Source organism: Drosophila miranda, chromosome XR (assembly GCF_003369915.1).
Source record: "Drosophila miranda strain MSH22 chromosome XR, D.miranda_PacBio2.1, whole genome shotgun sequence".
In the NCBI taxonomy this organism is placed as follows: domain Eukaryota; kingdom Metazoa; phylum Arthropoda; class Insecta; order Diptera; family Drosophilidae; genus Drosophila; species Drosophila miranda.
The window spans coordinates 12638282-12651838 of record NC_046674.1 but is presented as its reverse complement, the minus strand read 5'-3'; the positions used below and the strand labels follow the sequence as shown (position 1 = coordinate 12651838).

General features: G+C 46.2%; 1 protein-coding gene across 17 annotated transcripts in view; it reads right to left on the bottom strand.

Moving 5' to 3' along the window:
• LOC108151662 (AF4/FMR2 family member 4) overlaps positions 1-13557 on the bottom strand; it is a 63393-nt gene that overhangs the window by 38381 nt on the left and 11455 nt on the right. For 15 of the 17 annotated variants that reach the window (XM_033387674.1, XM_033387663.1, XM_033387662.1 and 12 more), the window contains exon 1: positions 96-1585. In XM_033387674.1, coding sequence (XP_033243565.1) covers positions 96-1578 — 1483 coding nt within the window. In that variant the 5' untranslated portion in view covers positions 1579-1585. Of the gene's footprint in view, positions 1-95; positions 1586-9280; positions 9683-13557 lie in introns of those variants that run through there. The other 2 variants (XM_017280383.2, XM_033387668.1) reach the window with 1 other exon arrangement.

Below are 13557 nucleotides of genomic sequence, written 5' to 3'. Positions count from 1 at the left end.
CATCCACAGGTAGACCCTGGGTAGACCCTGGGAGACCCTCCTTAAATGAGGTCGGTCTTCATTCATGGGGAAAGAAAAAAAGCAAAAAAACTCACCTTCATTTTCGCTGCGTCGCCGCCTGGGAACACTGTTGTAGTTGTTGTTGTGGTAGTGCTCCATCAGCTCGGACTTCTCTGTGGACTCGTTCTCCTGCTTCTCATCCTCCGTGTGGACCGGGGAGGAGGGGCCCGAGGAGGCGCTGGCCACTGGGGAGCAGGAGGCCGCCGAATTGGTGCTCCCACTGAGGCCGTTGCCGTGTCCTGTGGCTGCCGCGTCCAGGGAGCCCCGCTTGGCCGCCTGCATGATGTAGGCGCTGTTCGAGGCGCTGCTGGTGGGCGACGTGCAGGAGGAGGACGTGGAGCAGTTGGTGGAGAGGTTGGGCGTCTGATCCTCAATCAGATCGATGGACTTCTTGCGCGGCTTCTCGGGCGGAATGGGCGCCGCCTGGGTGTTCTGCTGCTGCTGCTCCTGGAGCAGGGATCTCTGCATGGCCGCCGTCACGGCCGCTGACTTGGCGGGCGGCGGTGGTGGCGAGGGCTCCACAGCGCTCTTTGTGGGCGACGAGCGCACTCGATCCGGATTGAATTTCACCGGACTGACATTCTTTGGCTTCACCGCCGGAATGGGCGGCAGTGGCGGCGACTTCACGGGGCTCCCAATCTTTCCGCTCCGTGGCTTTATCTCCGGCGGCGTCTGATTGGGGGCGTGCCGCATGGGAGGATTCGGACTGGCGTTCGGCGGCTCCATGGCCGGCTTGGCCGTGGCCTTCTCCCCACTGTCCATGATCAGCCCTGTTCCCGGGACCGTGCGTATAATGTCGCACCGGTTCAGATCGCTGTGGGTGCGCGTCGTCTTGGTTTTGGTAAAGTGCGAGGTCCACTTCTTCTGCTTCTCGATGAGCTCCCGCGAGTTGAACTTCCGCTCTGGCTTCTCCGGCTTGTCGGCCCCCGAACTGGCGAAGAGTGCACTCACTGATCCGCCAGTTGTTGGGATCGGGGTCACCTCCTCGCCGCCGCTGGTCTTCAGGCGCGAGAGATTGTGCTGCGGATACTTCACCACCGACGTGGGGGGCGTCTGGGAGGATGGCTCCACTATAAACTTGCTGTTGCTCAGCCGCTGCTCTGGCGATCCGTTCTGTGCAGCCACCGAGGCGTTGTTGTTGTTGTGAATGAGCGACACGCCCGAGGGGAAGGGCGTGCGTCGCTTGGGCGGCGACTGCGAGCGATCCGAGGAGCGGGACGATGACCTATCCGATCCGTCGCACAGATTGTCCTCCCGGGAGCCGCTCCGCAGCAGCCTGGAGCTCACATTCGAATTGGACTCGACGCCAAGCTTCTCGAAGAGAGCCCGGGCATTGTTGAATCTCGCCGAATGGGAAGGGGCGCCGCCGCCGGCCGATGCAGCTGCATGCGCGGCTGCCACGGCTGTCAGCTGCTCCACCGGCTGGATCTCGATGGGTTTCCGCTGGAAGATATTCGCGATTTGGCTCACCTTACCCACGGCAGCTGGCGCGGGGGCATGGTGCATGGGCTTCTCCATACTGCAACTGCAACAAAAACCAAGAAAGAAAACCATTGATTATATCAGAAAACATGTAGACAGCTTATCTCTGTGACTAAACACTGAACTGATAGCAGCCGCGCCCCAAATGACCCGCAAAACTGATCAAATCGGTGCGACTACCTTTTTACGATTATTGTGGTTTGTGTGGTCTCTGGTTTTCGGGGTTTCGTGGGGTTTTGTGGGGGATTTTGTGGGTTAGCTTTGAAATTGTTATTTTTCTCCCATCGATTTGACAGACACTTTCGCAAAGCACACACAATTTTCACCTTTACTTTTTTGCTCTTTTCTCCCCGGATAGTATGTCGCATAAAACTTTATGATTTTTCCTTTGTTGTGTGTTTATTATTTTTTTCTGCACATCAAACACAATTAATGCTCCCATTGATGGCTGATGGACCCTTCACCTACGGCTGTACGGCTGTACGGCTCTACGGCTGTACGACTGTACGGCTGTGTGCGTTACGTTGTGTGTGAAAGTCTTCGAAAAAGTGAACAAATTAGTTGTTTTATTTGTGCTTTCGGGCCAGCAAAGAGCGGAAGTGTGGGCAGAGAGATAGAGAGAGAGAGAGGAAGAGAGAAGGCATTGCCAGCTGGAGGGGCTTTCTTCAGAGAAACTAAGAGAGAGGGAGAGACAGATGTGGGGTGAGGTGGAATGTCGGTGCGACATTGAAAGCAACATTTGCACTGGTATTCGTTTCATCCGCTGATAGGGTAATGCTCAAACTGTTATCGAATTCGGCGGTACGAGTATTGATTTACGCTCGTTGAGCTACGTTGGTTTTTGCAGGTGCTCTACAACCGATAGAAAAGTATTCAGATTTGATTTGCTTTTAAACAGCAGTAGAGCGACCTTTGGGGTTTAGAAAGTACATTTTCAGGAATACAATGTGTAACTGTTACAACGTATAACAGTTACAAAGTACAACAGTTGCAAAGTATAACAGCTACAGTGTATAACAGTTACAAAGTATAACAGTTACGAAGTATAACAGTTACAATGTATAACAGTTGAAAAGTATAGCAATTATAATGTATAACAGTTACAAATTACAACAGTTACAAAGTATAAAAGTTACAAATTAAAACAGTTACAAAGTATAACAGTTACAATGTACATATATCAGTTACAATGTTTAACAGTTACAATGTTTAACAGTTACAATGTTTAACAGTTATAATGTATAGCAGTTACAGTGTATAACAGTTACAATGTATAACAGCTGCGATGTATCACAGTTACAATGTATAGCAGTTGGAATGCATAACCCTTAGAATGTATAACAGTCATACAGTAGGACAGAAATATATCGGAACCGTTATTTGTCTCGATATCAACATTCAACGAACAGTTTCCCTCCGAATCCTGCGTGTAGTACGGCCTACGCGTAGCACAGATGATAGGGCAGGGACGGTGGGCGCCCCAGGATAGACAGCCACCATCCCAGTACCAATTTGAAAGCATACTAGACGGACATTCGATCCGGCTTGGTGGGGGGCAAGGTGTATCCACAGTATGAAGACATACATATGTATGTGTATACTCGCAGTACAGTAGTAGCCCTGCGCTCTATGCCGAGTGTTGCACTAATCATTTGAATCATTAGAGCTGTATATTTAGCTCAAGTGATTATGAATCTCCACACAAAGAGAGCCCCCGCACAGAAATAGCTCCCCCCACAATATTTCCATATATTCGTTCTATGTATTGTAGGTTCTGTATTTGCGATGTGTCAGCGGGGAGCGGAAAAAGCGCAGTCTGTGGCGGAACAGAGAGAAGTATCTACCGAACTTATCGCAATGTCAATAAGAGGTATACGGCCGAGCACCAGACCAACTCGAAGAGGTAAACAAATGCCCAGATAGTGCGAGTATATGTACAACCCCATGGAATGGGGAGTACCTGTTTGCTCAAAATTAGTGAAAGATAAAGAGGGGGGAGCGGTGAGCGGTGAGACAAAGGTCGGAATGCGACAGACTATGGCGGGGCCATCCGAAAAGCCGCTGTATGTATGACAGTTTGCAGAGTGAAAAGATCAACCTCTTGTATGACAGTTTGCAGAGTCGAAAGGGCACGAGACACGTCTGACAAATAGATGTGGTTGAGGGAGAGGTGGACGGGGACGGGTCAGAAGTCAAAACAAAGCACGAGATACTGCTACGCTTAGGGGGGAAAACCTCCAATCTAATCTAATCTAATCTAATCCATTCCATGCACAATGCACAAAGCAATTCATGTGACCGTGAATAGGGAGATACTGCCGGAGATAAAGATTAAGGCGAGATAAACGAGCGGGAGATGGAGATTAAAATGAGGAAAAATTAGCCGGTGATCTGGTTGCTTTTGTTATCCAAGAACCACTCGCATCATCATCCAGGGGCAGAGTTACGCGATAGATATACGTCCGTACGTACGATTATATAGTACGTATAGTGTGTCACGGGGGACAAATGGCAGCGCAAAAGCATCGCTTAAAATATCACGTATGCGCCCCTGGGGCGGGGAGGGCACCGCAATGTTGCAACCGTTCCACAGTACTCGTGAATATTTGAAGAGTTGGCAGATTTATTTGTCTGCCTCGCAGATATTGATTTAATGACACGTTTATCCGACTGTCCGCCCATTCGGCCCCTCATTACGAATTGATGCCGCACAAAATGGACAGCCAACGGCCGGGGGACGGCGAGAGCAAGGACATGTGAATGAATGGACAGCTCTGTTCAAGAGCACAGTCCTTGTAGTCCGTATAGCCTTTGTGTGGCTCGGGACTCGGTTGTCCGCTTTGCCCGAGTATTAATAGTACCATGAGTATCCCATGAGTCCTTTGTCCTTGGCTCTCTCTCTCTCTCTCTATCTCTTTCTCTGTCTGTCTCTGGGGGTTTATTCAATTTAATGGTTTGTGGAGATTGTATTTTCAAGTGTTTAAACGACGTTTATTATCGTTATTGCGGAATAATTGTTTATTATTGGGATACAGAATTCCTTGTTCCCCGATGGATACAGTTTCCGATTACAATAATAGACTTCCAACTGTTATACGTTGCATATCGTGACTGTTGTGTGTGGAATTTCAACTGGTATGCACATTGTAGCTGTTATACTCGATAAGTGATATGCATTGCACCAGTTATACAAGTTGTGACAACTGTTATACATTGGAATGGAATGAAATGGAATGGAATACTTTCAAAATATTACTTTTATACGTTCTCCCTGCAGTTCCCGACGAACCGTTCCCCGATGGATACAGTTTCCGATTACAATAATACACTTCCAACTGTTATACGTTGCATATCGTGACTGTTGTGTGTGGAATTTCAACTGGTATGCACATTGTAGCTGTTATACTCGATAAGTGATATGCATTGCACCAGTTATACAAGTTGTAACAACTGTTATACATTGTAATGGAATGAAATGGAATGGAATACTTTCAAAATATTACTTTTATACGTTCTCCCTGCAGTTCCCGACGAACCGTTCCCCGATGGATACAGTTTCCGATTACAATAATACACTTCCAACTGTTATACGTTGCATATCGTGACTGTTGTGTGTGGAATTTCAACTGGTATGCACATTGTAGCTGTTATACTCGATAAGTGATATGCATTGCACCAGTTATACAAGTTGTAACAACTGTTATACATTGTAATGGAATGAAATGGAATGGAATACTTTCAAAATATTACTTTTATACGTTCTCCCTGCAGTTCCCGACGAACCGTTCCCCAATGGATACAGTTTCCGATTACAATAATACACTTCCAACTGTTATACGTTGCATATGTTGCATATCGTGACTGTTGTGTGTGGAATTTCAACTGGTATGCACATTGTAGCTGTTATACTCGATAAGTGATATGCATTGCACCAGTTATACAAGTTGTAACAACTGTTATACATTGTAATGGAATGAAATGGAATGGAATACTTTCAAAATATTACTTTTATACGTTCTCCCTGCAGTTCCCGACGAACCGTTCCCCGATGGATACAGTTTCCGATTACAATAATACACTTCCAACTGTTATACGTTGCATATCGTGACTGTTGTGTGTGGAATTTCAACTGGTATGCACATTGTAGCTGTTATACTCGATAAGTGATATGCATTGCACCAGTTATACAAGTTGTAACAACTGTTATACATTGTAATGGAATGAAATGGAATGGAATACTTTCAAAATATTACTTTTATACGTTCTCCCTGCAGTTCCCGACGAACCGTTCCCCAATGGATACAGTTTCCGATTACAATAATACACTTCCAACTGTTATACGTTGCATATGTTGCATATCGTGACTGTTGAGTGTGGAATTTCAACTGGTATGCACATTGTAGCTGTTCTACACGATAAGTGATATGCATTGCACCAGTTATACAAGTTGTGACAACTGTTATACATTGTAATGGTTACTCATGACTAGCACATTCCATTCAGAGTGGGACGTAAGATCACGTAAAGGAGACCAAGATACTTCTTTCGTTATAACACTTTCCCATGCAGTAGTTGTCCGTGTAACAGTTTCCTTTAGGCACAAATTGAACACAATTCCCCAATGACCATTGTCTAGTATTCTCCTTCCCTGCAATTTGCAATCTTAACAGCTGTATAACAGTTATAATTATCATTAGCATTGAGCCCGGATTCCGACACCCCCCCCATCAAATGGGGCTATAATCTCCGCACACTAAATGGCCCCGATCATAACGATAACGATGACGATAACGATCACCATTAGCGCCTTGCAAATGACAACAAAAACTAGTTTACAGTGTCTCTAATTTTTGCATAAATGTTAATTGCACAATCGACGGGGCAGCGCAGGGCCCAGTAGAGGAGGAACCAATGCTAAATTGCTCTCGTTAGCAGTAGAGGCACCATCCACCATGCACCGTGCACCGTGCACCGTGCACCGTGCCCCCGTGCAACACGTGCAGCGGAGGCGACACACGATCCAGCAGCAGCAGGAGGAGGAGGAGGCAAGCAAAGCAACGCCATGTGTGCTATAATTGCGTCAACATTCAGTCTCTCTTGAGCGTGAAACGCGAAAACAATGTCAACAATGATATGATGGCCCCATTGTAAATGGCATTGAGAGAGGGCCAGAGAGGAGAGGAGAGGCGCGGAGAGGGGTGGGGTGGGGAGTGGAGTGGAAGGCACAAAAGATTGGTAGCAATTAGAGAACGTAGCCGCCTACCTGCCTGGTCTATTCAGCCAACGAAGTGCTGTTAATGCTGTGAAGAGAAGGCCCCCCCTCTGGGCGGTCTAATAGTTTCCCATGAAATGAAATGAAGCTAAGAAAAAAAAGCTTAGGCGCCAGGAAAACTGATTTCTTAATGAAGATATGGCATAAGTGGAAGCTCCCCTGATGAGCAGAGAACACAATGTTGTGGCGGGGTCAACTTCCTTCTACCATGGGCTTCTGTTTCTGCTTTCAAGATCAAAGATAATGCCACGCTCCGCAATGGAACAAGGAGACGCCTTTCAGGCCTCCAAACTATAGAGAAACTTTTGAGTCGCCCCGATCTCCCCTTACCAGCGAAAGGGGTTTATCACGCACACAACATGTATTTTGTTTTTATACTACTGTCGGGATTCTCCTTTGCCGAGCAAGCTCGTGCCCACCGCTCTTTTATATAAACACTTGAGACCTCCAATTCCCAATCTCTGGCCTCCAATTCTCTGTGGCAGACATTTCAGGCCTCCCTTCTAATCTCGAGAGCAAAACCTTGGACTCCAAAGATCTCCCACTCTCTCTCTCTCTCTCTCTCTCTCTCTCTAAAAGGTAGCTCTTTTAGTGGTTATTTTAGTTGATATTTTTATGAAGTCTTGTAACATTTATTTCTTTTATTTACAATCTCAAAACCTGCCTTTGGAGCCAGGGTCGTGACAGACACAGACACTGGCTCTGGCACTGGCACTGGCACAGGCACCACCTTTTCGCCTTTCCGCGTAGGCCCCAAACCCCCAACATTCACTTATTGTCTGGTCTGTGGCTGCCACAATTCAAGATGTATGTTTTGATACGAATACGAAAACAAGTTGTCGTTTGTTCTCGAATGTAGTTCTTGGGGTTTGTTTCTGTGGTTCGTTCCCCTCCTCCGCTCCTCCGCTCCCCTGCTCCTCCGCTCCTTCGCTCCGCCTCTCTGCCTCGTTGGGGTTCTTTCTTGTTACGACAAATTATGCCAATTAAACGGTGGGAAAACAAGTTGGCAAAAGAGTCGGTCTGCACACGCGTCTAGCCCCCGCTCGAGTGGGTCGTAGACCAAGCCGTGGGGAGACTTGAATCTGGATCTGGATCTGGATCTGAATCGGAGTTGGGGTTGGGGTCTCTTTTGGCCGCAGTCTTCAAGCGAGTCTTCAAAGTGTCGCTGCCTGCGACGCCTCCAGAGGCGCTCCCAATCGAGAGATGCGGCGTTGCTGGGGCATATTTGGTGCCTGCATCCATCGATCGCACACAACAATCCATTTGCATAATCGAATTGATTGACTTTTATAAGCCTGACAAATGAGCCTTGCCGCCGCCACATGGCACGCCACATGCTACATGCCACATGCGGGACGGGACACAGTGCCCGTGCATATGTGTGTGTGTGTGAATCAGTGGCTTGGAATGAGAGCAGCGCCACGAGCCGCCGCACAGACTATTTTTAGATCCAGGATGAGGGTTTGCCACTCTCGAATGATGCCGATATTTGCATATATCTCCATCAGGTAGCAACAACCAAAAAATGGTTCAGAAAGAAGCACTGATGATGCTTTTTGGAGTGCCGAATAGTCTGTGTGTCTTTCCATCGAGTATCTACATGGCATTCTTGAAGGATGGATCGAGGGGCACACTCCTTGGGCCCCGAAAACCTTCGATCCAACTTCTTTGAGTGCTATTCGATGGAAAGATGCAACGACAGCATCATCAAGGTCTTCAACATGCCCTCGTAGCCTCTGGGATGGGGTCGCAGCTGTAGGATGTCTCCCCAGCGGTTCAGTGGTTCAGCGGCTCGCTAGTTCTAAAAATTGAAGGTCGAAGGTTCTGGTCTTTTATCGCCTACGCCAGAGAAGCCCCAGAAAATGTTTCCACCAGATGGTTCTCCTATTTTAAGATTCCAGCGATTACGTATATCATTTTTGTGGCAACCCTCGCGACCGGTGCTCATAAAACCCAAAACACATGGCGCCACGAAGGGAGAGGCTCCTCGACGACCCTTCAGGGCTAGTCGTGTGCTGCTGCTGCTCCTGCCAGCTCCTCCTGTGTTTGCTCTATCCCCCGAATGGGTCTCGTGTGCGCATAATTAAGGAGCAGCCCCCTAGGATGAGGCCGGGAGCCACCACAGCACTTCCCCATCTCTGGCTGCTTATCCTCCGCTCAGCCACCGTCCGCGTTTTCGGGGCCAAAAGGATTTGCCGTGTGTGCGCCTGGTTTTATGGCCCAAATGGGAGAGATGGAGATGGGCATGGGCATTGGCATGGGCACCTACTAAAACACCATTTGTGCGGTAATGTTTCCACGAATTTCCACGAAATAGCTATGGAAATGTGACTCCTTTTCCCAAGATTAAAGATGGCAATGTTAGAGAATGAAAATCTGCTACCCAAGTAAATTTGAAGAGTACTTTTTGAGGGGCTTTCGCCCCACCCCGAGGTTAACTCGCTTTTTGATCCGCACCGGACTCACCTTTTGTTTGTGCAACTCTGGGATGTTCCTTTGTGTGTCCTTGGCTTTGCGCTCCTTCGCCTCCTGTCTGTGTATCGCTCTCTCTCTCTCGCTCGCTCTCTCTATTGTTGTGTTATTTAAACCTGGCCAACACCTAGAGGCAGTCTAGAGGCAGACTCCTCTCCACACATTTGTCATTGTTTCGAGGTGTTTGATATTCGAAGCCTCCTCCTACTCCTCTTTCGGCACTTCCTTCCACTTGTGTGTTCGCTGTGGACGCTGTTGCTGCTTCTGTGGATGTTGTGGATATTGTGGATACTGTTGTCAGCCCCCAATCAACCCACCGCTGGCCTCATCCGTGTCAGCATTTCTGTGTTTGTGTTTTTTCTCCGCTGTTTTTGCGCAAGATGAAAATGCAAATTTCTGCAAAAGAAACCAAAAGAGAAAAAAAGGTGAGCGCCTGCAGTAAACAGAAATGCAAAAAAAAAAACCTGAGCTCTACGACGTTTTGGGGTTCAGTGAACCATGGAGCCGCCTCCCGCCTACCGCCTACCGCCTACCGCCCAAAGGGAGCTACTATTCCGCCAAAAGAATTGCCACACATTTCGTAGAGCCCTGGGGCGCTCCGAAGGGTAAAATGTTGCAAACGGAAGCAATTAATTTCATTTGCAACAACAGTGCCGGTGGCCAGCAGTGGCAGAGCCGAAGCCTAATCGAGTGTAGCCCCGGCGGCAGAGAGAAAGTCTTTTTACCCCCAAAAAACATACAAAAAATAGTCAAAATTGATAATCAAAGAGCGTACGAGGAGTTACAGTAGCCCCGCGGGGCATTGCCATCATCATCAAAGGCATAATCATCATTTGCAAGGTGTGCTATTAAGACAAGGTGGTAATCAAAAGTGTCGCGTCACTTTCAGTCGCTCTTTCCCTCTCCCTCCCTGCCTGCCGGCCTCCCTGCCTCTTATTATCACTCTCTCCCTCGATCGTGTCTTTCCTTCTTTCTCTCTCCCATGAACAATCCGTTCAACGCGTTGTAATTGTCTAATTTATTTGTTGTTCCAACAATTTCTCCCGTTTCACAGTGCGTGAGAAATGCGTGCGTTCATCCAAAACAAAAATGTACAAAATTTTGAACGGGGGAATTGGAGCTGAAGCCGCTTCAAGTGACTTTACTTGGGGCAGGTCGTGGGGCAAGCAGCTTAGTCCGGAATGGAATACAAATGCACATACATGTGTGTGGCAAGAGAAAGCCGAGTGTACAATCACTTAACATTGATTGAAGAAGATTACGTACGAGTATGCCATTATCTTGCAGTTTATTCAGAGATTCAAGCAGCAAATGATCACAAATTTCTGCAAGTTTGCAGCCCGAAACTTGGATTTCGTACCTATAACCCTATGTGCCCTTAATCTTTCCCATATTCCTTATCACAGTTGCTCTAAAAGGAATAGGAATAATGATAAGAGACGAGCTCTTCACATGAATATATCTTCTTCTTTTCTAACCTCACTTACAGCTCCCCTAACCTGACTTGTTCTTTTATAACCTCACTTTCCAATAGGTTTTCTACAAAACACCTTCTCAACCGAATTCATACAAGTTTTTTAGCACAATATTTGATCTAGTAAACACTGTCACAACTCTCCCCGACTATTGTTTGATACAAACAAATAAATTCACTTTTAATACTATTTTGAGATGGGAAACACGATGGGCAAAAGTCCAGACACGCTGGCACTCGATACGGAAACGAAACAAACCGAACTGAGGATCATGAACGCCATGACGTCGTTCTGCCAGAAAGAGTGCACGACGAGCCAGTACGAGTCGCAGTACGAGTCGCAGTACGGCTCCTTGGAGAAGTGCTCCCTGGCCTGCAAGAACATATTCCTCGAGCTGCTGACGGACTTCAATCAAAGCGAGTGCCAGTGCCAGTGCAAGTGCCATGGCGCGGAGCCAGCCCCACTGGAAGGCCAGACAAATTCAAGCATTTGATGAAACAACTTGTAAACAAACTTATTTTTTAACCCTAATTCTTCCACATTCCTAATTCCTAAGTCTTCTACATAGAAAAGTACATCCCAGATGCCAATGCAAGGGCCATGGGAATGGTGACAAAATTATGGAAACAAGAGAGACTAATGCATTTGTGGAATCATGAAAAAGTTATAATAATAAATACCCAAATTGTGATGAAATTTTAATTATTATCCCAGCTCTTTCTTTTTAAACCCTACTTATACTCCCATAACCTCGCATTTTTTTTTTTGTAACCTCACTTTTGAATAGATTTTTCTTCAAAAAGCAAACTTCTGCATTCGAGTTTGTATTTCAGTTAAATTTATCCCGATTTTAGTCATAAAAGAACTTCAAAGCACTTAACTAAGATCTTCCACAAAATTAAGCTCCAAAAAGTTTCCAATTTACAAATATCCATCGAAGAGATGATTTAAAAATGCTTCTTTCAGGGATCATATGTTATCCCCCAAGAAAAACTATTATGACATAATTTCCTGCAACAAAAAGAGAAAGACCTTGCCACATACCGATAATTTCAGGGAATGTCTGCTCTACCGAGTCCCCAAGAACAGAAACAAGGTCACATGATTTGGCCTCACAAGCCCATAATCAGAGAGTCCCCGATGCCCCATTCCAGTGTATAATTATAGAAATTGCTGGTCTTGCTTGACATTTGCATTGCATAAACTAGATGTCAGATGAAAGTGCCAATAAATTGGCATTAGAATCGGCTTGTTTGCTGGAGCTCGAGCTCGGGCTGAAGGCTTCCTCCTGTCAATCGAGCCACTCAATTATAATCAATCAGATTTCTCATATCATTAGCCTGCTGCTGGCTGGGGCTTATTGCCTTGCCCCCCACCCCCTACCCCAAAGGCCTCCCAACGAAGAGATCGAGACTCGGCTCGGCTCTTAACGGTTTGCCGTCGGCTTGGGCCATGTGCCAATCGATGATGCTTCAGTGGTGTGCAAATATCTCTAATTATCATATCATATTGGATGTGACAACGTTCAATCCCGATTCGGGCTTTCGATGGGATTTCTGCAGCATCTTTTGCTTTAGTTTTTCCGTTGAAGGCCGCGCTCTTTGCAGATTTTGATCGCGGTTTTTCTATGTTTTCGTGTGTTTTTGGCCCTGTTTTTGCTCTTACTTTATTGCCTGCCTCTGCTGAGGCTGCTTTTTATGGGTATGGAAAAAACGAAGAAGAAGTAAACTACTTTTTCATGACCTTTTATGGGGGCAGAAGCACCAGCAGCGGCAAGAAGCCGCGGCCCAAACTCTGAGACATTTCATGCCATGTAATGTCTGGAATTGGATTGGTTCTTGCTTCGTTTAGAGGTTGTTTCCCCAAAGAGAAGTTCCAGTTCCAGTCAAAGAGAGAGAGGCTGTTGTTTTGCCTTATTTAGAGCCCCGCTAGGTGGGATGTCTGGACCATGGACCAATAAAATGTGTGTGTGGCAGTGGGAAAATATTCTTGGCTTTATTTTTGATTCAAGAGTAAACTAGTAAAGTTTTTGCTTGTTTTTTGATGAGCGAATATTAAAGATTAGAGTGCTAAAAGTGCTAAAGGTGGACCGAAGACCAAAGACCTTCACAGCAGGAGAAAGCCCCAGATTGAGAAAAAGTCTTGTACTTTCTTAAGATATTTTGTATGTAAAATATTTTGTTGTTTTATCCCTACTTCATTAAGCGATTTGCGGCTTAAATCAAAGCCACTTGCCACACTTTTGCGTGCCACAAGAAGCAGTAAGCCATGGGAAAAAACGTTTGTAATTTGAACGAAAAAATCATCAAATCAGTGGAGCATGCAAGTGTTATACTAAACGGCATACGCCTTCAATTTTAATTGCCCGAATGGAGTGCAGTGGAGTGGAGTGGAGTGGAATGGAGGCCCCATCCCCAGCCCCAGCCCCAGCCCCAGTCGTCATGGGATAATGGATAATTATGGCCAACAAGTGGATAATCTTGCAATAATAATTACAATTAAAATTACAAATACGCTTGGAATGGGGAATAGAGAATGGCATGGGGGGAAAGGGGGAATGGGAATTGGCATGAAATTCCAATTAAAGTAATTGAAGAAAATCCCGTAAGAAATGTGTGGCCATAATTTAGAGATACATACGATACGATACGATATATAGAACCATTCAGGGAATACAAAAATGGTATTTTATGGGGCAAAACCATCTATATTTGTTCCTAAAGAGTTCCTCCTCTCTCCTCTCCTCTCCTCTCTCTCTCTCTCTCTTTCATTATTTATTGTCATGGCGGAAAATTG